The 17,362-nt window shown below is 35.5% G+C and overlaps 2 protein-coding genes across 2 annotated transcripts; both read right to left on the bottom strand.

The window, feature by feature from the left end:
• Positions 1-3,682: 3,682 nt before the first annotated feature.
• On the bottom strand, positions 3,683-4,941 carry LOC110907449 (protein FAR-RED IMPAIRED RESPONSE 1-like). Its single transcript, XM_022152432.1, has 3 exons — positions 4,522-4,941; positions 4,355-4,401; positions 3,683-4,292 (listed from the first exon to the last, which is right to left on the bottom strand). The coding sequence occupies exons 1-3, from the start codon at positions 4,939-4,941 to the stop codon at positions 3,683-3,685; spliced, it is 1,077 nt and encodes a 358-aa protein (XP_022008124.1).
• On the bottom strand, positions 4,942-16,473 carry LOC110907450 (protein FAR1-RELATED SEQUENCE 5-like). Its single transcript, XM_035977003.1, has 4 exons — positions 16,401-16,473; positions 5,822-6,656; positions 5,317-5,575; positions 4,942-5,115 (listed from the first exon to the last, which is right to left on the bottom strand). Exons 1-4 carry the CDS (start codon positions 16,471-16,473, stop codon positions 4,942-4,944), a joined length of 1,341 nt encoding a protein of 446 aa, XP_035832896.1.
• Between the last annotated feature and the right edge of the window lie 889 nt (positions 16,474-17,362).

Genomic DNA, 17,362 nt, shown 5'->3' with positions numbered 1-17,362 from the left:
CACGTGTATTATAATACAAACAAGTCTGTTTTGAATACAATATTCCATATCATATTAAACAGTACCATCATAATAAGACACTGCATCAGTTGACTACGTAAAACACTACAGTCAAATAGTATTAAACATGTCTACATAATCCTTATAATTTAATGCTTATATGTGCAGGCTGCATACGCGTACGACCAAAGGGATGATTTGAAGCGTAATAAGAAGGGATGTCATCCGATTGAATTGATAGATGACGGGATGCTCGACGAAGTGCTCGGAAAGCTTGATGACATACTTTGGGATTCTCACATAAAGCATAACACCCAAATGATACCTAAAATTCATGTAGATGAAGAAAAGCCGATGAGTAAAAAGGTTAAGAAGATACCTGAAGACAAAAAATCAGCATCAACCAGCGCTAAAATAGTTGAAACGGCAGCAGAAAAACGTGCGGATGACAACAAGGATGGGGGCAACGAAGAATACGGACTGTACGATGAAGGGGACGACAACCATCTGGGAATATATAAACATTGCAAAAATTATCTGTTGTCACAGCCAAGTACACAGGAGCTGCCGTTTGTATGTCAAGTTGGGGCAGACGGCGAGTTTCGGATCCCAATGGTATCACAGTATGGGACGCCGCCCGTCTACTCACAAGAAGAAAAAGATAGTGAAGAGGTACATGACTTGATAACCTTTTTAACGTTTGGTGCAATATCAGACCTATTTATACTTATATACATCTGACAACGTTTTGGATAACACTTTATAATTTGGTTAGCAGGATATGGCGACAAATCTGGATGATGCACTTAAGGAATTTGAAGATTGCGTTGAGAAGATACAAAATGCAATGAGGGAAGCTTTACGTTTGCACCCCAACAGTGAAAAGATATTGAGTAGGAAAACGTCATGGATTGTGACGGTCCGCAAACATCTAAAGGACATTGCGGATAATGAGGAAGGCGATGTTGTGTCAGAAAAAACCCCCACACCTGTCAAAAACACTGGACTGTTGACACAAGGTAATCAATCTCCTTTCTCGCCCATGACTTCATCAGTTTGCGCAGAAATAGATGAACTGATATCTGCAATACAATCCATATGACACCCAGGCACACAATCGAAAGTTGAGGGGATCCAACCAGTAAACTTGCAAAGTGAACTGGACAACGTCGCAACAACTTCAAGTATTCCAGACACTGAACAGGAAGGAAACGCCTTACTGCAATATAAACTCCAAAGGCCAAAAAGAAACACCAATCTTCCAGATGTTTTCAGGTCACCGTACGTGCAGCGTGTGGTTTCGTTAACAGATAAACGAGAACAATTGGAATCTGCATTGGCTAGCTGTATACTCAGCGCAACGGGAAACAAATGGTAGGCATCGACAACAACAAAAAAAAATTAAATAATTGAACGAATTTGCTTGTTAATTAACGATTGAGTTTCATGTTATCACGTAGGGATATTATATTCGATTGCCCAGGAGGTGTCTCGATTTTGAGAGGCTCGTTTGAGACGATGTACCCTTCCTTGTGCTTGGATGCAGATATTATATCAGCATGGGCCGCAGTCCTTAACCACGAGGAGCGGTTACGGGCACCGGGTACCCCCGCGAGGCTGTTTTGCAATGCCGGAATGTTGGTAAGACACTTTTCACACCTTATAGAATACTACTTGATAATGTAGACCAGTTGATAACACCACAATACTAAACTTAAATTAAAAAAAAATACTTATAACACTATATGCTGCAATCAAACATATAAAACAGCTTATACATATAAACAGCTTATATGAAACTAAATATTATGCCTTTATACATATAAAACAGCTTATAACACTACACCCCCCAGCTTATAACCCAGTTATTGGAATATCGTCGAAATAACAAACGGACAAAGTAGCTTATATAAACTAAAATCTGTTATTTATTATGAAACAGGTGGCAGGCGATTTTAAAGGGACCGATGAATACAGAAGGTCGATGTTCGGTAGCCGGATGGAAACAATACTAGGCCAAGCAGATAGCATGGACATCAGAAACTTCCAAATGGTATTCGTGCCGGTGCTGTATAATACACACTATATACTAGTGTTCTTCAATCTAGCACAATCACAAATATTAGTGATCGACAATATCGAGGGTGATGTCCCTATCAACATACGATACAGCGGCTACGTAGAAAAAGTTGTAAGAACACTACCATTAAAAATATTAGTTGACATACAATATGTATAACTTTTAAAAAACCCCATTTGACGTCATAAATTTCACAGGTCAATGCATTCTGCTCGTATGTGAAAAACCACTCTCCTGCAATTGCTAAAAAACTGCGATCAACATCACCGGTTAGTCTGAAGTTCCCGTGGCAAACATTGTATAACGGAACAAATTGTGGAATATTCGTCATGCGTCATATGGAGACTTTTAAAGGTGTTATTGTAATTATAGTTTTATTATTAAAGTTGACACTGGCATGTACGCTAAATTGGTTTGCATTTCTGTTCACTAGGGACAAGTGTGCACGAATGCAACTGCGGGCTATCGCCAGAGCGAGACATCACGGGGGAGGTGTTGAAAGACCAATCGATAGAACTATGTGACTTGCGAATAAAGTACTTATCAAAAATCTTGTTAAGTGACATAAACTCAATGCGGTCTAAAATGGAGAAAGAAGTACATGAGTACGCAAATAAGAGTCAACATGAAAGACTGGAAAATGCTAAGACTGCAAAGGACAGGATCGAGTTACGATTGTCAGAAGAATAGCACATAGTTTCGTTACAACTGACAATGTTTTGATACATGTCTTATTTTAGATATTAGCCTGATGGCATGGTTCTGAAATGTTTTGATACACGTTATAATTAGACTGGTTTCATTTTGTCTGGTACAAACACTGTAAAAAAGTGATGGTAGTGGTCTATTTCGTTAATATAACACTATATTTCATTACAAAACACTGCATTTATAAGTAAATAACGGACTTTAAACTAATTGTATATGACAATAGCAACATACTGCAGGTCCCTAATACTGCAATTAACACTATAATTATAGATAAAACACTATAGGTAAATGTCAGACTTTAAACTAATTATAGATCCTATAATAAAACACTACAAATCAATTATAAAACACTATATATCATTACAAAACATTGCATTAATAATGTGACAGCAATTAAGTGTTTGATTCACCTGATTATTGTTGTCATAGTTTAAACAATGATAAAACACTACATTTAAATATAAAACACTATATTATAAACCAAGGAATTCATGTATGTCAATTAAAAAAAAATTACAATTTCTATTCATATTGACAAACGTACAAATTCAAAAAATATATAACACTATAATTATAGTTAAAACACTATAAGAAAATGACAGACTTTAAACTAACTGTATATGACAAAAACACCATACTGCAGGTCACTATTACTGCATTTAACACTATAATTATAGATAAAACACTATAAGTAAATGTCAGACTTTAAACTAATTATAGAACCTATAATATAACACTACAAATCAATTATAAAACACTATAATTATAAAATATGATAAACGACCTGGTCCTTAAGAAATAACAACGTCAAACACAAGGAATCCAACAAAAAAATTAAACGTCATAAAAAAATAGAAATAAAACTCAAAGTTTGCATAAATTAGTAATTAACTACTCTTGCTCTTCATCTTCTAGCTCCTCTTCGTCGTCTCCTTCACCCGCCACATCTTCTAGCTCCTCTTCGTCGTCTCCTTCAAGATCCGCTTCATCACTTTCTGAGGAGTCGTCGGCATTTTCCCTTGCCGGGAACGAGCAGGTACGTCTATTATGCCCCCGACGTTTGCAATTACCACATTCGCGACCCTTTTTTTTCTTCGCAGATTGAATAATGGCAATTTCACGATTACTCTTCATTCTGGAAGGTTTGCCCATACCTTTAAATCTAACGGTTTTCGGCATACGAACAGTTACAGGTGTTTCTTGCGTGTATCCAGTTATTTCAGCAAACCTATCGCGACGACTCCTAGGGGGAGCGTTTACGACTGCCTGATCAGCGGTCGATTGATACTGGACAACATGGTCCCTAAAAGCGCACAACGCATCAAAGTTATAAACCAACCTGTTAATAAGAGACTCAGCTGACCTTATTATCTCCCTTACAACACCATTAACTTGCTGGTACCGATCATCACTTTCACTAATCCCCAATATCGCTCCCGGCGCACTGTTAGGAACAGCTTCCCTTGTCCACCGTCGCATTATGTACCTTTCAGGGAACTGCCTGATATCAAGAAGCCGCAAACGCAAAAAATATGCGCACACAGAAGCCCAAACTGTTCATACCTATTGCATGAGCAACTAACGGTCATGTCTAGCTGCCGCATCATGACCTAATACATAAAAACAAAAAAAAATTGAGAACAAAAATATATACTCAATCAAAACTATAAGATAAAACACCATGAACAAAGAAAAATTATAAACAAACAATCGTTACATCCTATAGTTACGTGAAAAAATGTAGTACACGCTTGAGAAAAGTCCTTCACAAAGAAGTTCACAAAGTTATCCTCTCTATCCTCCCATTTTCCAACAGCACACTTGTGAATGGCTGTCTGAATTTCAAGTTGCGCATCAAAGAAAATTGTCCGTGTGTATATGTTTGCCGCCTGTTGCTCTAAGACAAACTCTTTTGCAAATATTGGGGGGTTCGTGTGCCTAGTATCGTGATCATTCTTCCTGTGCTCGTGTCTTTGGGCTTCGATTGCAGAATCAAAATGCCCCAAGAATTCAAGAAGGGTACAATTCGGGTTGCAAAACTGCCCAAAGAAATGGTTCTCACTCTCCGAACGTGATGAGGTACGCATCAGCCCAGACATGTGTTGATCGCGATAATACGCAGGGATCCATGTATCCCTAATCTGATACATTCATGTATCCCTAATCTGATACATTGACTGTAACCATTCATGATTCAGCAAATCAAAATCAGCCAATATAACACCCCATTCATTTTCAAACTGTTCTGGCAGTAAGACATCGGTCCAAACAATATCACACAACCTCTTCTTAAAATCAGTGCTATTGCATAGGTTGGCGCCAACCTAAAAAACAACGATTCAACAATCAAAAAATTAAATATACAAAAAATACATGATATAACCTGATAAAACATTATATAAAAGTAAAACGACATCAATAAACAAAAAGAGACATATTCATATATAAAAAGGTACAAAAAATCAAAAAACCAATTCCATTAAAACAAATAACGTCGTAAAACATAATTTTGGTATTTAATAAACCTTGGTAGTGAGTTTCTCCATTATATGCCACATGCAAAGCCTGTGCCTACTTTCAGGCCATGTATCTTGAATAGCTTTCCTCATCGCTGGGTCTTGATCAGTTACAATCACAGGTGGTGCGCGCCCAAACGCCTGCCGAAATGCGTTGAGCAACCAGCTATATGTTTTGGCAGTTTCATCCCCTATAATAGCAGCACCCAAGGTAACATTACGATAGCGATTGTCAACGCCGGTAAAAGGTACAAACATCATATTGTACCTACACAAAAAAAAAACGGGAGTGATTACTGATTTGATATTGTAAAATCCATACAAGTTTAAAAACATGAAACAACATACATTTTTAAATATTTGCAAACTAAAACACTATTAGTTTGAGATAAAAGTTACGAGTCTTTTCATGCATATACCAAAACACTATAAAGACATTATCATGCTGATAAAACACTATGATATATATCTATTATGGATGTAATGTATCTAGAAACAAAGGAAGGATACGAACTTGTTACGACGATAAGTAGCATCGAACGACACAACATCCCCAAAAATATTAAAATTTCTCTTTGTATCACCATCGGCCCAGAACAACGCACGTAAAACGCCCTCGGCAGTTGTAAGGTATTCCATAGAGAAATTGGGCATAAATTCTTTCTTCCTTCTTAGGCGTTTGATAACCATGTCAGCATCGTACTCAGCTATATACCTATTTAAGTCTCTCTTGAAGTTCTTGAAGTCAACTTTAGTTGCGCCTACCTTATCGAAACCTCCATAAAGAGTCCTCATAATGTTAAACGCTCTAACTGGACCAACGTTTATGGCACTCAAAGCATTCACGGCTTCTTCCTGTACGTAATTCATAGATCTGTTTTCAGGAAGCAAGTACCTGTCATCTTCAGCAACAAATGAGTGATTATGCGACTCCTCGAAGTAATAAACCACGTAAAGATTATCCGGAGTTATTAACTTAACCCGAATGCACGCTTCACATTCGGTCCTTATAGAAGGAACCCTGCGAGTAATCTTAGACTTCGAGTTAACATTAGAACTACCAGCTTCCTGAGTCGAGTCAATCGCCTTTAAGGGTTTAGTACCCTCTTTTGAGCATACGAACCATTTATTAAGTATTACACCCTTTCGAGGCTCGTATTGAGTACCCTTCCTAGCTGTGAAACCTCCCGCCTTAGCATATCTTTGGTAAAAAAGAAAAGCATTTTCCAGCGAATCAAACGTCATATGCATCTGAGGTTTAACCAAATCATCAACATCTGGAATAAATGTCCTCCTTCCAGAATTTGGGGACACCTGAACATTACCAACGGGCTGGTATGTAGGAATATCTACAACGAAAAAACGACAAATCAGTCTTTTATAAAAACATTGATAATAAACACTATATTAAGAAATAACACTATCTGTACGGAATAAAACAGTATTTGTGTCGGGAAAAACACTATGAAAATAAATTAATATTCCTGTACATAATATAACACTATACATTGTGGATACAAACACTATGCATCTGATAAAAAAAATAAATAACTTTCTTAATGATAAAACACTAGAACAGGACTAGAACATACAATTAAATTTATAAAACACTATGAATGGGGATTCAGATGTGTGAATAGAATCTAACCCTATTGTTCTTACATATGACACTATAACACACTACAAAAAAACTTACTAAAACAAAGGTAAACAATTCAATGTATAAAACACTATGAAAGGAAAATAAGATGTGTGAACAGAATATTGATCATGTATATAACACTACCCATCTAAAAAAGTATAAAACAGATAATTGATCTTGCATATACCACTACACTATAAAACACTACGGATCATGCATATAACACTACAAAACTAAAAATCTAAAATAATAATAAACAAAACGTGATCAAGAAAAAAACATTAAAAGAACAATACCCTAAACAACTAAATGTATAAAACACTACATACACACAAAATCAAACCAGAGTAATGTCCTGTAAAAACGACATACTAAACAACAAAACGAGGAACAAATAATACTAAATATCGGAACATGCTAACTATTAAGAGATTAAAACACTATGATACACATGAACCTGCATCGCCGGACTCCATTGAAATTGATATAAAACACCAGAATCGACAAAAGTCGCAGACGTTAAACAACTGTATTGTGTATATCGATTTGATAAGCCTTTATGTACCTGTATTTATAATTAATGATGATTGAAAGATACGTAGAACACAATCGTATTGTATCTTGCAGGAAATTTTAAAATTCGTTCAAATCCCTAAACAATCTCATGGACGGTTATTTTTGGATCAGTTATGTTGAAATTCAATTAAATGACAAAAATGTACAATTACAATTCTACCCTTTTGAATTAATTAAGAGGATGGACACTTGTCATTCCAAGAATATTTCTTACACTTCTTACAAATTATGCACTTTGTACAGGATCCTAAACCTATATATATATATATATATATATATATATATATATATATATATATATATATATATATATATATATATATATATATATATATATATATATATATATATATAGGGTAGGGCTATATAGAAAACCCTATATATATAGAAAACCGTAGAAAACCCAACCTCCCAACATTTTTTTTTAAAAAATAACACATGTAATATACATGTTTTTAAGAGTTTTGGGCCAAAAAAATCAAAAAAGCGTCGAAGGAATGATTTAAAAAAAAATCAGCAAGTTTCTGTCTTTTGTGCCTAACACATGTTAGGCAACCGGACATTGCTGAAATTTGTTTATTTTTTTTTAAAACATCCCTTCGGCGCTTTTTTGTTTTTTTTGGCCCAAAACACTTTAAAACATGTATATTACATTTGTTATTTTTTTCAAAAAAAAAAAAAATGTCGGGAGGTTGGGTAAAAATGGGGGGAGATTTGAGTTTCCAGAGTTTCCTAAAATTTTGAGGGTTTTTTTGTCTAGCATTACCATATATATATATATATATATATATATATATATATATATATATATATATATATATATATATAGTGTAAGTATCTATGGAAAACCCATTTAATCTAGAAAACTTAGGAAACCTGAATTGTGTGGTCAAGATTGATCCACATCATATCTTTAAACACATGTTTAAAGGGCAAATTAGTCATTTGTTCAAGCCATCATTTCACTCTCTCCCCCATCCCATCAAGTCATTTATTACCCATCATTTCATTCTCCCTCTTTCTTCTTTCTTCTTCTTTTAGAATTCAAAATATATCATTCTATCTCTTTCTTCTTCTTCTTCTTCTGTAAATTCACCATCATCATCATCATTCATTCTATCTCTCTCTCCATGTTTCAAAATAAACACCAAGAACACACACAAGTGTGTGTGAGAGAGTTCAGGAGGTAGAGAGAGAGATTTAAGAGAGAGAAGAAGACGACGATGGACGACGGACAAGCCGTCGTCTATAGCGGTGGAGGTTCTCCGACGAACCGTCGGTGCCGACGACGGTGTTACAGGCAACCGGAGTGGGGATTCTGATTACAAGCCTTCGTCTACAGCGATGGAGGTTCTCCGACGAACCGTCGGTGCCGACGACGGTGTTACAAGCAACCGGAGTGGGGATTCTGATTTTAGCTCAGTTCAGATTCGAGTCAGCCGCAGATCGGGACTCGGTTCAGGTTTCCGGTTAGTGATCCAGTCCAAGTATGGTTCAGTCTTTTTGGATTCTCTTGTTTTATTTTGGTTTGGATTCTCTGGTTTTATACTCGGTTAGGTGTCATTTGGTTTGGATTCTTTGGTTTTTTTTTCAGTCTTTTTTAATTTGTGATTATTGTTTGTTTAGGACTGTTCAAATGTTATTTTTTCTCTGTTTAAGCGGTTTGGTTTGGTAATGTTGTTAGATTTAGTATTGAGATTGTGTTTTTAGTGTCGGATTAGCTGAATGTGGGCATTTTTTGTTAAAATGTGAAGGCGTAGGGTGGAAAGGTGTGTGCAGAAAAAATGCAACGTCCTGAGTGCATCAGAGAGTGTGATTGTGTAGTTTTGGTGCAGAATACAGTTTCAGGTAACACTTTGTAGTGAGGGCGTTGCTTGACGAAAAGAAGATAGTTGTTGACGATTGTGTAGTTTCGGTGCAGAATACAGTTTCAGGTAACATGTGTTACCTATCTCGTACCTGTTTGTTGTGTTAAATAACTCCGGAAATATTACTTGTGTTATTATGTATTTACTATGGCTGTTGTATTTGCAAGAGTGAGGAGAATGACCAGGTCCATGACGGGTAGGCTGGCTAATAAGCGAAAGCAGAACGATAAAGAAACAGAACGATAACGAAAGAAGGTAGATGGAGAAACCGATGAAGAATGGGAACAAGAAGTCGATGAAGGGCAAGTGGTGGGTACCTTTGATGTTGTACAGAAGTTACCCTCCAGTGTAACACATGTTACAAACATGTGTTACATATGTTCAACCTCTTTGTTACAAAAAATCGGGGCTGCACATATGTAACACGTGTTACAACAGGTTTTTACCTACTTGCACGTCTCTATTACAAATGGATGAAAACAGTTTTTTTAAAACATCCACGGTGTAACACTTGTTTATTTGAAAGTTCTTAGAACAACCGTTGTAACACGTGTTACATCTTTTTACTCAACTGTGCATTTTCCTTTTTATAATCCCATCCTCAACGTAAAGATACATCCAATGTAACACGTGTTACAAAAGAAAATTACCTACTTACACATCTCTATTACGTTGATTTAAACAGTTATTTAAAAACATCCACTTTGCAACACTTGTTTATTTGAAAGTTCTTAAAACAACCGTTGTAACACGTGTTACAACTTTTTTAGTGTTTTGCATTTTCCTTTTATAATCCCATCTTCAGCTTGAAGATACATCCAATGCAACACGTGTTAGGTTTTTTACGTGTTACAAAAGGTTTTTACTTAATGTAATAGTAAGTTTAAATGTTAAAACGTTTTTTTAAGATTGGTTGTTAAATGTTAAAATGTATAAACTTCATAATTTATTCGGAATATCTCGTTTATTTTACAAATAAAAAGTCGTGTTTTTTTGGTGGGATAATTAGCTACATATGCAGTAAACGTTACCCAAGTTACTTGTAGTTACCCCAACCCTTTTTTGGACACAAAGGGGGGTTGCACATATGTAACACATGTTTGTAACATGTGTTACACTAGAGAGGTAACACATGTATAGCCACGTTACACATGTTACATAGGAGATTAATAAGTTTTAACTATAGAAACTAATATTGATGTACTTATTTTGTTCACAGGTGAAAAAATGTTTTGTGTTCAAGATGAAGATGGTTATCAAGAAGCGAAGCCCGCCGAAGGATTACAGCGCATCATCAGGTTTTCGTGGTGACGATGGTGTGTTTTTTGGTTGGCTGCTATGTGTTGTGAAGATGGATGTTGTTGTGAAGACCATTTTTTAGAAGCATTACAACTATTGATATAAAATTCATTTTTATTTTCATTTTCATTGTTAGTATGCCCATTTTTGGATGAATACGGATGTTGATGTGACGGCAATTTTTTTTGGGATGCAACAACTATATGTAACATGTGTAACCTTGACGTTGTAACACATGTAACACCTATATGTAACATGTGTAAGATGGCTATACATGTGTTACATTTGTTGCCCCATAGTGTAACATATGTTACATATGTCAGTCCCTTTGGTGTCAATTTAAACTTAGTAAAATTACATATGTAACAACATTACGTCATCCAAAATGTCATATCAATGAACAAACAAGTAATATATGTAACTATAAGTATATGAGACTAGCGTAACAAATTAAAGGGACAAACGATACACTTCATGTTACATATGTACCTAGAGTTGTTATTAACAATGTTATTAGTAGATAAAAAAACTGCATTAACGTATATTTTTTACATTGAACCCAGCTTATTGGTCATAAGTCTTATACATGGCAAGAAGTTCTTTCAGTGTGACATATGATTTAACATTAATAGGATGATATTGCTCGTTGACATCCGGTGTCCACAATTTAGTGCCATTAGAAGACTCGTAAAGATGGTAATGTGGAGTATGTTCTAGATCATATGTGGACATAGGGATGGATGTTAGTATAAGTTTACGTGCGTTATGAACGTTGTAATACGTTTAGCACCCTAGGGTAACAAAAAAAAGATCACACATGACACTTGTCGCCATGTTACACATGTTAATTGTGTGTGCACATGTAACATCTTATCTACAACGTTTGTAACATCCTTAAAAGTTGTGTTCCTACTATGCTTTATATTTTTTAAGTACTTATAGGTAAACATGTTTTTTAAGATACAACATGTAACATGTGTTACACCGAAATGTTGTGTTTCCAGTTTACACATGTTACATCTTGTGTAACTCTGCTTTATATTTTGTAAGTGTTTCCAGTTTAAACATGTTTTAAAGATACAACTTGTAACATGTAAGTATTTATAGGTAAACATGTTTTAAAGATACAACCGTATCACCTTACAAGTTATATGTTTTGCTGACAAACGCCATGTCACACATGTTACACACTATAGAGTGAAACAACAGTATTAAACGCTGCTACACATTTCCCATTCTGTCATAACATGTGTAACCTTTTTGGGGGTTTCGATGTTGTAGGTTTATACAGACTTAAATATATACAAATGATCCAAAAGTGATCAATCATGTGTTACCCTCTAGTGTAACATAAGTTACAAACATGTCTTACATATGTGCAGCCCCGATTTTTGGTAACAAAGGGGTTGAACATGCGTAACACATGTTTGTAACATATGTTACACCAGAGGGTAACTTCTGTGCAACGTCAAAGGTACCCACCACCTGCCCTTCATCGACTTCTTGTTCCCATTCTTCACTGGTTTCTCCATCTAACATATGTAACACATGTTATCTAATCTGATAAAAATAATACAGGTTTAACACATGGTACATAATTTGATAAAAATAAGACAGGTGTAACACATGTTACACTAACATGTTTACCTAATAGGAGAGGTTTAACACATAGTAATAAGACAGGTTTAACACATGTTACATCATTTGATAAAAATGAGACAGGTCTAACACATGTTACACTAATATGTTTACCTAATCAGGGAGGTTTAACACATGGTAACTTAATAAGAAGGGTTAACACATGTTACGTTAATATGTTTATATGCTTTTGATTCCGTTGACTTGTACCCTAATATCAGACAGGTTTAACACATGTTACGCTAATATATTTTATATGCTTTTGAGACCGATCGGACCAACATTAACACTTTAAAAAAAACCCATCCCGATCGGACCAACATTAACACTTTCAAAACAAAAACCCCATCCCGATCGGACCAACATTAACACATTCAAAACAAAAACCCCACCCCGATCGGACCAAAACACCGATTGATCGGAGAAAGCAGAAAACCCAACATTTCGGGCATTCAAAAGAAAAAAAACATGTCTTAAACCTACATTTCGGGCGTTCAAAAAACATAAGAATATAAAACACCGAATCAAACTTACTTGCGAATCAAACTTATAGTTCTTTCTCCGGCTTCTTTCTTCTCCGGCGAATCAAACTTATAGTTCTTTCTCCGGCTTCTTTCTTCTCCGGCTATAGTTCTTCTCCGAATCAAACATGTCTTATAGTTCTTGTCCGGCTTCTTTCTTCTCCGGCGAATCAAACTTATAGTTCTTTCTCCGGCTTCTTTCTTCTCCGGCTATAGTTCTTCTCCGGCGAATCAAACTTATAGTTCTTTCTTCTCCGGCTTCTTTCTTCTCCAGCTTTTTTCTCTCTCCTGTTTCTTTCTTATCCGACGGTGGGTTATGGGGTAGAAGGAAGGTCTGAGAGAGAAAGAGAGAAAGGGAAGGTCTGAGAGAGAAAGGAAGGTCTGAGAGAGAAAGAGAGAAAGGGGAGTATTGGTTATAGGTAATTGTGCTTCTCTCTCCTTTTCATATCATGCATGTCTAATCAATATGAATATAATATATAAAATGTAATAATATCATAGGTAATTTTACCCATATGCCCTTGAAGTACCGTTTTGACTTTACCACTCTATTTAATCTAATTCAAAAATGCTTCAAATTTTATGAGCCATTGGATGATCATGATCAATGGTCTAGATTGGGTTTCCTAGGTTTTCTTAGTAGAAATAAGTTTTCTGTAGATCCATGCCCTATATATATATATATATATATATATATATATAGGGAGAAGATCATGCGAGAACCACCTCTTATTGTGAGAACCGCGGGAACCAATGTGAACACACCAAAAATGCCTAAAAATAGCTAAAAATCACACAATTTTTTTTTTGAATTTTTTAATATTTTTTATAAAAAAATCGCTACTTTTCGAAGAAAAAAAAATTTTTTTTTTAAATTTTTTTTTTGGTCTCTAAAAGTAGCGATTTTAACATAAAAAATTCAAAAAAAATTTTTTAGATTTGTTTTTGATTTTTTTAGGTTTTTTGGGGGGTTAGTTTTTAGCATTTTAGCTTGGGGGGGGGGTGGTGGGGGGGGGGGTTTAGTTTTTTGGGGGGTGGGGGTGGGGGAGGGGGGTTTAGGTTTTTTTTGGGGGGGGGGTGGGGGGTTTAGGTTTTGGGGGTGGGGGTGGGGGTTAGGTTTTTTTAGCTATTTTAGGTTGTGTTCACATTGGTTCTTAAGGTTCTCACAACAATAACGGTGGTTCTCGCATGAGCCCCTCCCTATATATATATATATATATATATATATATATATATATATATATATATATATATATATATATATGCGTGTGTGTGTGGGGGGGAGGGGAAGGATAAAACAAAAACCCACTTGAGTTGAGAAACTCAAAAAACCTTTGTAGAAACCCCATATAATATTTTTATTTTATTTTTCTAAAAAAATTAGGAAAAGTAACATACATATATTTGAACATTTTTATAAAAGAAAAACAAAAAAGCGCCGAGTAGTTTATTTTCTAAAAAAATATTAAAAATTTCATGTTACATAATATATATGTCCAGAAAAAATGTAATATACAAATTTTGAACATTTTACAAAAAAAAAAAAAATAGCATGCGCTTTTTACATTTTTTTATAAAAATGTTCAAGTACATTTATGTTACATTCCCTGTTTTTTTAGAAAAAAAATAAAAAAGTTACATACGTTTTTCTTGAGTTTTCTCAACTCAAATGAGTTTTCGTTTTATTTTTCACACACACATATATATATATAGGGAGGGGCTCATGCGAGAACCACCCTTATTGTGAGAACATTGAGAAACAATGTGAAAACAACCTAAAATAGCTAAAAAACCTAACCCCCCCAAAGCTAAATGCTAAAAACTAAAACCCACAAAAAACCTAAAAAAAACCTAAACACCCCCCCCCCCCCCCACTCCTCAAAAAAAAAAAAAAAAAAAAACCTAAACCCCCCCACAAGCTAAAATGCTAAAAACTAAACCCCTAAAAAACCTAAAAAAATCTAAAAAATAAAAAAAAATCTATTTTTTTTAAATATTTTTTATGCTTAAATCGCTACTTTTAATGGCAAAAATTTTTTTTTTTTTGGCTTCGAAAAGTAGCGATCTTTATATAAAAATATTAATTTTTTTTTTGTGTGATTTTTAGCTATTTTTAGGCATTTTTGGTGTGTCACATTGGTTCTCGCGTTCTCGCATGATCTTCTCCCTATATATATATACACACATTTAAAAAAAACCTATCTTCTCTCCATCTCTCTCACTAGAACACCACCACCACCACACGTCCAACTCAATTGCCGCCACCCCCACCTCACCACCACCAACCACCGTCATTAACAATTTTCGAATCTACACCTCTTTTTACACATATCTTTCTCTATCTTACAGATTGAGGGCTAAATCAACTTTCTTGTAGCTAATATAACTAAAGATAATAGCCTTGAAGCAGATTAAGAATCTTTTCATGAAATTCGACAATGATTGGCAGACGCAGAGTTCACAAGAGTTGTATCCGCTTTCATGACGACAAGGATTACAACTTCATTTGTTGAAAAGAACAATCGACAACAAGTTGTTAATGTTACCTTTGTAAATGGATCTGGTGGTGATAGGTCTTTCGCGATGGTTGCGTCAACGGAGGTCGTAGAGGCGTTGGTGATGCTTATGGTTATGGCCATGGTCCGCACAACGGTAATGACAGTGGATTCTGTAATGACGACGGTTCGTATAAGAGTGGTTATTGAAGTGGCGGAGGTGCCCTTTTATTAATTTGGGATGAATGGTTAACTAGGGTTTGAAAATGAGCTAATCGTGTGGGGATAAGTGAGAAGACCTTGGTTTTCCTTTGTTTGGGTCAACGTGTTTGTCGATTCTTTGTGGGGTTTTTAAAAATACAGGGGAAATGGGACTAGTCTGTAGAATGTCGTTTAGAACAAGGGTTAATGGCGGTTGTTGAGGTGGCGGCAATGGAGGTGGAGGTGTGGTGGTGGTGGTTTTCTAGAGAGAGATGGAGAGAGGAGAGATGGTTTTTTAATTGTGTATATGTATTTGTATATATAATATATAAAAAATAAAAGTGTATGTATAAAAAGAAAAGAAACATGTAAAATGATTTTTGGATGAAAATGACAAAAAAAAAAAAAAGAAAGATGTAGATTTGACCAAAATATCTCTTAGTTAATTGACTTTTGAGTAAATTGCCATTTTGGTCTCTGTGGTTTGGCCAGTTTTGCCACTTTAGTCCAAATCTCAAACTTATTACATCTGGGGCCCTGTGGTTTGCATTTTGTTGTCATTTTAGTCCAAAACTCAAAATGTCTGATTTTTTACTGATTTACTGACCCTTTTTTGTCCTGTTGTGGAGGGGTATTTTGCTCATTTTGGAATTATTATTAACATTTTTAATTAAACAATAAACATTAATCAATAAACCCAATAAACCCATTTTGACTTCCTACATTAATCAATAAACCCAATAAACTCAGATCCATTTCCCCCAAATTCATCCACCAACAACCACCGTCAACACCGTCAACCAACAACCACCGTCAACACCGTCGCAACACCACCACCATCATCTCCGATCACCTTCTCCAACATCATCTCCGATCACTACCTCCATCAAAACCGGCAGATCTGAACCACCATCTACCACCGTCATCTCCGATCACCTTCACCATCCATCACCGTAAATCCACCGTCAGTACAACCTCCATCAACACACTCACCACAAAATCTGACTCTCTCTCATTCAGTTCCGGCGAAGACAAAGGCAGCGACGGTTGTTCCTCAGGCGGCGACGGTTGTTCCTCAGCGGCGACGGATGTTTTGTTGTTGTTCATCCTGGATCTGGATCGAGTTATTGAGAGAGATAGGAGAGAGAGTCAGATTTTGTTTAGAGAGAGAGATTCATCCTGGATCTGGATCGAGTTATTGAGAGAGAGAAGAGAGAGAGTCAGATTTTGTTTAGAGAGAGAGAGAGAATGCACACTGAACTTGTTTGATCTGGGTTTTGATGATTATGTTTGGTTATCAAGAACAAGTTTAGAGAGAGAGAGAGAGTCAGATTTTGTTTAGAGAGAGAGAGAGAGAATAACTTATAAATAGATAAAGATTTAATTAATATTTAGTTAGAAAAAGACCAAAATGCCCCTGAGGAAAAGGACAAAAACCAGGTTTTTTTTTTTTTTTTTTTTTTTTTTTTTTTTTTTAAATCTGACCTGATTTGAGTTTTGGACTAAAATGGCAACAAAATGCAAACCACAGGGCCCCAGATGTAATAAGTTTGAGATTTGGACTAAAGTGGCAAAACTGGCCAAACCACAGAGACCAAAATGGCAGTTTACTCTTGACTTTTTTTACAGAGTTAGAGGGATGGACAAAAGTGGCAAAAAATTAAGAGACATAGAGGAGAAAAAACAATTTAGACTAAAGTAGGATTTTAGGGGAACCGTAGGATCCAAAATAATAGTTTAGTTAGTAAGAAAAGACGAAAATCAAAGAGGAAAAAAAGTTACTGTAACGTCACAGTAACTTTAACTTGTATTTTA

Source organism: Helianthus annuus, chromosome 9 (genome assembly GCF_002127325.2).
Source record: "Helianthus annuus cultivar XRQ/B chromosome 9, HanXRQr2.0-SUNRISE, whole genome shotgun sequence".
NCBI classification, from domain to species: domain Eukaryota; kingdom Viridiplantae; phylum Streptophyta; class Magnoliopsida; order Asterales; family Asteraceae; genus Helianthus; species Helianthus annuus.
Note: the sequence above shows the minus strand (reverse complement) of the source record. Positions and strands in the feature narration are given on the sequence as shown.

Coding starts and splice junctions, on each gene's coding strand:
- LOC110907449 (XM_022152432.1), bottom strand. CDS start 4,941: ATGTATCAGATTAGGGATACATGGATCCCTGCGTATTATCGCGATCAA. Junction 4,402..4,521: donor CGTGTACTACATTTTTTCAC/GTAACTATAGGA, acceptor TTTATGTATTAG/GTCATGATGCGGCAGCTAGA. Junction 4,293..4,354: donor GTTAGTTGCTCATGCAATAG/GTATGAACAGTT, acceptor TCTTGATATCAG/GCAGTTCCCTGAAAGGTACA.
- LOC110907450 (XM_035977003.1), bottom strand. CDS start 16,473: ATGACGGTGGTAGATGGTGGTTCAGATCTGCCGGTTTTGATGGAGGTA. Junction 6,657..16,400: donor CGGAGATGATGTTGGAGAAG/GTGATCGGAGAT, acceptor TTTTCGTTGTAG/ATATTCCTACATACCAGCCC. Junction 5,576..5,821: donor GCTACTTATCGTCGTAACAA/GTTCGTATCCTT, acceptor TTTTTTGTGTAG/GTACAATATGATGTTTGTAC.